The 9,173-nt window shown below is 42.7% G+C and overlaps 1 protein-coding gene across 4 annotated transcripts in view; it reads right to left on the bottom strand.

Moving 5' to 3' along the window:
* The window catches only part of PRPSAP2 (phosphoribosyl pyrophosphate synthetase associated protein 2), a 63,697-nt gene that overhangs the window by 30,256 nt on the left and 24,268 nt on the right, over positions 1–9,173 (bottom strand). For all 4 annotated transcript variants that reach the window (XM_012806043.2, XM_023513992.1, XM_023513991.1 and 1 more), the window contains one exon: positions 8,407–8,462. In XM_012806043.2, coding sequence (XP_012661497.1) covers positions 8,407–8,462 — 56 coding nt within the window. The remainder of the gene's footprint in view (positions 1–8,406; positions 8,463–9,173) is intronic.

The following is a 9,173-nucleotide window of genomic DNA, read 5'->3' as shown; positions in this document are numbered from 1 at the left end:
CATGGAGGCTCGGCGCCTGTGGCTCTAGTGGCTAAGGCGCCAGCCACATACACCTAAGGTGGCGGGTTCGAATCCAGCCTGGGCCTGCCAAACAATGATGGCTACAACCAAAAAATAGCCAGGCGTTGTGGTGGGCGCCTGTAGTCCCAGTTACTTGGGAGGCTGAGACAGGAGACTCGCTTGAGCCCAGGAGTTGGAGGTTGCTGTGATCTGTGATGCCACAGCACTCTACCCAGGGGGATAGCTTTAGGCTCTGTCTCAAAAAAAAACAGACATGGAAAGGCTGGTCAAAGGCAGGGAGAAGAAGACAGACCAGGACCCAAGGACCAGCACGGCAGTCACTTCCTTGGGCAATCTTAGCCTCAGAATCCCAGACGTGCAGGTGGAAACGAAGCCAGTGAGCAAAGATGAGACTAGTCCCTCTGAGAGCCACTCTCTAGACAAAGGGTCCGGAAAGGTAAGAAAACTCTGAGATAAGGAGTGTTCTGCTACAGCCAAATACTACAGGAAACTGCAGCCCCATGGTTCCCCCACGCAAGCAAAGGCCACGTGGCAGGCCTGAACCTCCTGGCTTGCCAGGCAGCCACGAGGCACCTCAACCCTCAAACAGCAGTTTAATTCTCACTCAGTAGTAGTGGCAGCGCCTGCCTCCGTCAGTGGAGGGTAAAACCTGGCTTCCACCCCGAGTCAGTGAAGAGGTGGCCTCCCCTTCCCAGAGGGAGAGACGCCGAGTAGAACTAGGACTTTTACCACTACCCAGTGTGAGGAAGCTGCTCCTGCTGCGGCCAGAGCAAGAGCTCATGGAGCACCTGCCCCTGGGGTGGTCCACATGGATTTATGCCCCACCTGGCCCTCACGAGTCCCTGCTAGAGCCACAAGAAGCAAAACCAGGTCTGAATAGGACCACATCTCACACACAATACCCAAGTGTCCAGGTTCCAATCAAAAGCTATTCACCACACCACAAGCCAGGGAAATCTCAACATGAATGAAAAAAAGACAATTAATAGATTCCAAGACCAAGACGACAGACATGTTAAAATTATATGACGAAGATTTTAGAGCAACCACCACAAAAATGCTACAAGGAGCAAATACAAACATGTCGAAACAAATGAAAACAGAAAGTCTAAGCAAAGAATAGAAAGTTGAATCACAGAAACATAAGAAAAAGAACCAAATAGTAATTTAGGAGTTAAAAAACACAATATCCAAATTAAAAGGTCTGTTGGATAAGCTCAATTATAGAATGGAAGTTATGAAAGAGAGAATTAATGAACTGGAAGACACAGAAATTACTCAATCCAGACAAGACAGAGAAAAAAGGAACTGAATCTCAGAGACCTGTCACATTATAACAGAAGATCTAACACTCATGTCACCAAAGTCTCTGAAGGAAAGAAGAAACAGAGCAGGACTAAAAGCATACTCACAAAGACAGTGTCTGAAAATGTCCCAAATTAGCAAAAGACATAAACTTACAGATTCCAGAAGTTCTGCAAACCTCAAACAGTATAAAACCAAAGACATCCATGCCAACACATATCATAATTAAGATTCTGAAAACTAAAAACAAAGATAAAAATCTTGAAGAACAATTCAGATGACAACTAACTTCTCATCAGAAACTATGGAGACCAGAAGAAAGTAACACAAATACTTTTGGGGTGTTGAAAGAAAAAAGAACCCTATAGTCAGCAATGACATCCTTCAAGAATGAAAGGACTCCAGAGACATTTGGAGATGAAGGAAAACCAAGAAAATTTGTTGCTAATAGAAATACCACTTAAAAAGGGCAAAAGGAAGTACTTCAAAAAAGAAAGGAAATAATAAACACAACTCTGGAACATCAGGAAGGAAGACAGAAACAAGCATTTGAGTAAAGTAGGTTTTCTTTCTCTTCTTGACCTTTCTAAACTATGTTTGATGGTTAAAGCAAAAATTATAACAGCTTGCTAAGAGTCTAAATGTACGTACAGAAATATTTAAGACAAACATACACAGGGAGAGCAAAGAGACATACAGTGAGGTTAGGTTTCTGTGTTTCATTTAAACTGGTAAAATGACACCAGCATATGTTATGTATATATAATGTAATACTTAGAGCCTCCACTAAAACAGCCACATAAAGAAACACACTCTGCCTGTAATCCTATCATATGGGGAGGCTGTAGTGGGAGGATCATTTGTGCTCAGAAGTTCGAGAACTGCGTGAGCAAGAGCAAGATCCTGTCTCTACTAAAAACATACAGAGCTGGGCATGGTGGTACACACCTGTAATGCCAGCTACTCAAGAGGCTGAGGCAGGAGGACTACTTGAGACCAAGGAGTTTGAGGTTGCTGTGAGCTGTGATGACACCACTGGACTCTATAGGTCACAGACTAAGACTCTGCCTTTAAAAAACCATCAAAATTGGCGCACCTGTAGCTCAGTGGGTAGGGTGCCAACCACGTACACTCAGGCTGGCAGGTTCAAACCCGGCCCCAGGTCAGCTACACACACACAAAAAATGACAACTACAACAAAAAAATACCCGGGCATTGTGGCAGGTACCTGTAGTCCCAGCTACTTCGGAGGCTGAGGCAAAAGAATCACTTAAGCCCAAGAGTTTGAGGTTGCTGTGAGCTGTGACACCATGGCATTCTACTGAGGGTAACATAGTGAGACTCTTGTCTCAACAACAACAAAAACAGAAAAGAAAAGGGAATACACACAAAAGCACCAAAGAAGCAGCCCTCTAGGATGGTGGGATAGTACCTCAGAAAATCTACTCCCCATAAAATAAGACCTCCTGTAAAAACTGAGAAAAACCTACTTTTTCAGAACTCTGGAAGTTACCCAAAACTTGCAACAATCTGAGGAATGCTTAAGAAAAACAACCCCAAGCTTGCTAAAAAGAACAAACTTTGGGGGTTTTCACTTGCCCTATTCCTATGCCCCTATCTGCAGCTTTGTAGTGGACAAAACTAGTAACCACAGTAGCTGTGAAAGAAACTGCCTAGCAACCACTGGAGAAGGAAAAACTGGTTTGGAGCTTCTCAAGAAGCCTCGTTCTCAGATAACAACAGCATTAACAGCATTATGCCTCCTGGGCAGCTTTTTGAGGCTCAGGGCTGGAGAACCCCACTCAGAGCCTACTCTATTGAATGGCCCTATCCCCAGAGTACCAAAATAAGTAGCAAATGTTTAACACTGCAGCTGCCTTAAGTGGCAATACCAGATGAGTCGAGTAGGCTAGCCACAAAATAAAAGGAAAATCTGGAGAGTGAGATACCCCGTATGGGCCTTGAAAACCCTTATTTCTGCACATGTAGGACATGTGTTTAACCCAAGAAAGACCCCAAAAGGCCCTGACTTTGACTGCCTGTGAGGCACTGTCCAAGCAAGAAGTAAAGGCCAAGCAAGAGCTGCGTGCTGCTGGAGGGAGTGAAAACACACCAACATGTGTACACAGCCTTGGGAAGAAAACGGGGGTGTGCTGGCTAAAGCACTTAAGGAAATCTCTGTCCAATCATCAGCTGGCCACTAAATTAACCAAACAAAGACTTCAGTGGCTACCCAAAGAATACTACTAAGAATACTATTAAGAATACCACTCAGCCTCTGCAGAGTAAGCGCAGGAAAGCCAGTAAACAAACATAGCAGAAATAACAGCGATAACAACATACCAGGGGAACTGGTGGAGGTAAAATCTGATGTTCAGATTTGTCACATTATATAATTTAAATTTTTGTTTTTAACTAAAAATTACAAGGCATGCAAACAAAAAAGAAAATACAGCCCATACACAGGATAAATCCAATCAACAAAAACTCTCTTAAGAAACTCAATGTTGGCTCGGCGCCTGTGGCTCAAGTGGCTGATGCGCCAGCCACATACACCTAAGGTGGTGGGTTCAAATCCAGCCCAGGCCCACCAAACAACAATGACGGCTGCAACCAAAAAACAGCTGGGCATTGTGGCCAGTGCCTGTGGTCCCAGCTACTTGGGAGGTGGAGGCAGAAGACTCGCTTGAGCCCGGGAGTTGGAGGTTGCTGTGAGCTGTGATGTCACAGCACTCTACCCAGGGGGACAGCACCAGCCACATACACCTAAGGTGGTAGGTTCATATCCAGCCTGGGCCTGCCAAACAACAATGATGGCTGCAACCAAAAAATAGCCAGGCGTTATGGCAGGCGCCTGTGGTCCCAGCTACTTGGGAGGCTGAGGCAGCAGACTCGCTTGAGCCCAGGAGTTGGAGGTTGCTGTGAGTTGTGATGCCACAGCACTCTACAGCGTGAGGTTCTGTCTCAAAAAAAAAACCAAAAACTCAATGTCAGAATTACTAGACAGAGTAAATCAGCTATCATAAAAATGTTCAAAGAACTAAAGAATTATAAAAAAATTAAAGGACACCCAAAGAAGTGAAACATTTAGATATAAATATAACAAAAATGTGTACTATATGAGGAAAACTACAAAACTCTTGATGACAGAATTCAATAGAGAGACAGTCCATGTTCGTGGACAGGACTCTATTGTCAAGAAATCAGTCAGTCTGGCTTGGTGCCCATAGCTCAGTGGTTAGGGCACTGGCCACATACACCTGAGGCTGGTGGGTTCGAACCTGGCCTGGGCCTGCTAAAATCAACAATGACAACTACAACAACAAAAGAAATCAGTCAGTTCTTCCTAACTTAATAGAGATTTAACATAATCCCAATCAAAATACTGGCAAGTTATCTTGTGGATATCAGCAAACTGATTCTAAAATGTGTACGGAAAGGCAAAAGACTCGGAACAGCCAACACAAAATTAGAGAACAAGGACAAAGCTGTAGGACTGATAACAGTGATTTGGAGATTATAAACTATTGTAAAGCTACAGTTATCAAGAGAGCATGGTATCAGTGAAATAACAGACACATAGATCAATGGAGCAAAACAAAGAGCCCAGAAACAGTCCCACAGTAACATACTCAACTCATCTTTGACAAAGGGCAAAGGCAATGCAACGGAGAAAAGATGGTTTTTTTCAACAAACAGCGCTGGGACTACTGGATGTCCACATGCAAGAGAATAAAAGCTGGATGCCTATCTTACTCCACATAAGAATGATCAAAGACCTAAATATAAGAACAAAACCTAAAACTATTAGGAGAAGACATAAGATTAAAATCTCAGGACCTTAGAATTGGCAATGATTTCTTGACTATGCCAGCAGATGGTTGAGTAATAATAAAAAAATAAATTGAACTTCATCAAAATTAAAACCTTTTGTGCATCAAAGGACACTACCAAGACAGTGAAAAGACAACCACAAAATGGGAAAAAATATTTGTAAATTGTATGTGATGAAGGTCCAGCATTGAGAATATACAAAAAGCACTTAGAACTCAACAAAAAGTTAATCATATATAAAATGGGCAAATGAAGAGATATTCATCATTAATCATTAGGGAAACACAAATCAAAACCACAGTGAAGTACTACTTCACATCCACTAGGATCGTTACAATGGAGAAAATAAAAAGTAAGTGTTGAAGATGTGGAGAAATTGGAACTCTCATACAATGCTTGTGGAAACGTAAAATAAGGCATCTGCCATGTAAAAAACACACAAAACTACCACATAACCAGCAATTCCACTCCTAGTATACATCCATGTGAAATGAAAACATTCGCCCACAAGGAAACTTACACAGGAATGTTCACAGCAATAGTATTCATAATAGCAAAAAGGTAAAAACACAAATGTCTACCAACAGATAAATGGATAAACAAACTATATTATATACATTACTCAATTAAGAGGAACAAAGTACCTATACATGATACACCATGGACAAACCTCAAGAACATTACATCAAGTGAGAGAAACCGGCTGTAAAAGGCCACATACTTTGATTTCATTTAAAGGAAATGTCCAGTATAGGCCGGGCACAGTGGCTCACACCTGTAATCCTAGCACCCTGGAAGGCCAAGGCGAGTGGATTGCTCTGAGCTCACAGGTTCGAGACCAGCCTGAGCAACGGCAAGACCCTGTCTCTAAAACTAGCCCAGCCCAATGTTGTGGTAGGCACCGGTAGTCCCAACTACTTGGGAGGCTGAGGCAAGAGAATAGCTTTAGCCCAAGAGTTGAAGGTTGCTGTGAGCTACATCGCTACCACACTCTATGAAGGGCAACAAAGGGAGACTCTGTCTCAAAAAAAAAAAAGAAAGAAAAGAAAAGAAATGTCAAGTACAGGCAGTCCCTGAATTATAAACTTCCAACTTACATACAACTCACTCTTACAAACAGGGGCTAGTACAGTAAGTCCCCAAGTTACAAACATCTGACCTCTGAGTTACACTTATGAACAGAGACTATTACAAGTAACAGGTAATGTTCCTCTTCCAATCCACATACAAATTCAACTTAAGACAAACCTAGATAGAGAAACTATCTTGTTCATAACCCGAGGACTACCTGCATAGGCAAATCCAGACAGAAAACAGCCAGTGGTTAGTCAGAGAGAAGGGGACAAGGGACAAATGGGGACTACTTAATGGGTACAAGGTGTGCTTTGGGGATGATGAAAAAGTTCTGAAAGTAGGTGGTGGTTGCAGGATAATGTGAATGCATCGAATGCCAGTTAGTTCTGTTCCTGAGCACACTAACTGCCATGTGAGTTGGATTGAGTGTTGAGGTCACAGCCTCATGAAGCACACATCACTCACGTGTCTCCTGACCTGGGGAGCCCGGGGTAGTCAATGTGTTAAAATGATTATTAGTTTGTTATGTGGTTTTTCAGAGAAAAACAAATCATTAAATTAAAATTAATGCAGCCTTTGAACAGTTATTTGGAGAAACTGTTTTAAATGTTTAATCCCTGAATGAGGCAAGGTCTCCTACGACCTAAGGAGACGTGATGCAGGTCACTGATGGGCACAGGCACGGGGGTATGAGGGGTGTGGGGGGCACAGGGTCAATCACAGGAACACAGCTGTAAATAATGGTTTTACCCCCAAATGCCAACTTTTTTTTGGAGACAGGGTCCACTCTGTTGGTGGGCTAGAGTGCAATGCATCATCATAGCTCACTACAACCTTAAATGACCCTGGGCTCAAGTGATCCTCCTGCCTCAGTCTCCTGAGTATCTGGGACTACAGGCACCTGCCACCATGCCTGGCTAATTTTTTATTTTTTGTAGAGTGGAGTCTTGCTCTTGCTCAGGCTGGTCTTGAATTCCTTGGCTCAAGTAATCCTTCTGCCTCAGCTCCCAGGGTGCTGGGGTTACAGGTGTGAGCCATAGCATCTGGTCCCAAATGTCATCTCACATCACATGCTAAGTATACGTACTGAGTGCTACCCTTAATAAATCAGGGCTTTACTACGTGCAAGTTCTCCTTCATCCTTCAACAATAACAGCCCACAAGGCCTTTCTTTCACTCCATAGGACTCAACAAGATGAATCGAGCAAAGACATTCAATTGGAAAATAATTTTTTTTTTGAGACATAGCCTCAAGCTGTCACTCTGGGTAGAGTGGTATGGCATTATAGATCACAGCAACCTCCAACTCCTGGGCTCAAGCGAGTCTCCTGCCTCTGCCTCCCAAGTAGCTGGGACTACAGGTGCCTGCCACAACACCTGGCTATTTTTTGGTTGTAGCCATCACTGCTGTTTGGCGAGCCGGGGCTGGATCTGAACCCATCAGCTCAGGTATATGTGACTGGCGCCAAGCCTGGAAAATAATTTTAAAAGGGCTTTTTTAGAACAAGCCTTTATGTGATTTTGTTCTTTCTACTGGAGTGGCTTCTCCACAAAACAATTTTAGTATGAACCAAAATACAATCTTCAATATACCTACACAGTTATGCGTGACTGGCTTTATTGATGCTCTCAGGGCTGTCCCTGTGGTATACCTTAGGGTTTTTTCAGTTTTGTAAAATGTCACCTTTTTTTTCCCCATTAGATTACTTTTAATGTAAATGCTATATAAATAGTTATTAAACTGTATTGTTTAAAATGTCTATTTTAACATATTAATTCATGGTCTCTCAGCTGGACACTCTTACTGAGTTCTTTAAACAACTGCAAAGTATATTCACCAGTATCTGAAATGCCAGACTTGAAAAGGGACAAGTGGCTGCCAATCTGGGTGTGAGGAAGCAGGAGGTGGGATTCCCAGACCTGGACAGCAGGGGTCAAGAGATATGATTGGCAATCATAGACTGGGAATGGGCAACAAAAGAAAAGAAGAAGAAAAAGAATCTAAAATATGTTGCTAATGAGTTGGCAGAACAATCTTAAAGTATCAGCCTTTGGAAGCAAAACAAGGCATACCAGTGGGAACCACTAAAGTCCAGTTTGCAAAACCTGGGGTTGGGATCCATCAGCAACACCACCCTTAGAAGCAGAGAGAGGAGCTGACACTCCACCTACCTCTTGGCTGAGGCTGGAGACTTGGCCACGATGACTGCATTCCTATAATCCGGAATCTGTGAGAGACACAAGGACAGGGATTACCACATGTCTTCAAGAGCTGGCTGTCCCAACGATCAACAAAAAGGACCATTCCAATAGACTCAAAATGTCATCTGGTTACTTAGAAGCATTCAAAAAAAAGATAAAGATCAAAGTAAAGTTTTCCTTTGGAAAATGAAGAAGTACTTACCAAGGAAAAAAATATTACACCACTCAGAAATTCTTTTAAGAAAAAAGTCAAGATAACCAGTGATTAGCTTGTATCTCTTTGCCAGCAAATACTGATAACTTGGTGTAAAGATATTTCTATAAAGTCAAAAGGAAGTTATCTTATGAATCCTAACTACATGTAACCTCTCTCTCTCTTTCTTTAAGAGACAGAGTCTCACTCTGTCCCCCAGGCAGCTGGAGTACAGTGGCCCAATCATAGCTCACCATAATCTCAAACTCCTGGCCTCAAAGGATCCTCCCACCTCAGCTTCCCAAAGTGCTGGGATTACAGGCATGAGCCACTACACCTGGCCTACAGGTACTCTTACAGTACAAGGATAGTATCCATCAAATTTGATTCCCAGTTAATTGTCAAATTCCAAATTAATCCAAACAGATGACTATTTAACATACTGCAGTCATGACATGCCAAAGAAAGCAATCTGTTAATGGACAATCAGCCCAATGCAATTTTAAAAAGATATAAAACACAAACTAGGGTGGCACCTGTGGCT

This window comes from Otolemur garnettii, unplaced genomic scaffold, assembly GCF_000181295.1.
Source record: "Otolemur garnettii isolate 467f Iridium unplaced genomic scaffold, OtoGar3 scaffold00046, whole genome shotgun sequence".
Lineage (NCBI taxonomy): Eukaryota > Metazoa > Chordata > Mammalia > Primates > Galagidae > Otolemur > Otolemur garnettii.
Note: the sequence above shows the minus strand (reverse complement) of the source record. Positions and strands in the feature narration are given on the sequence as shown.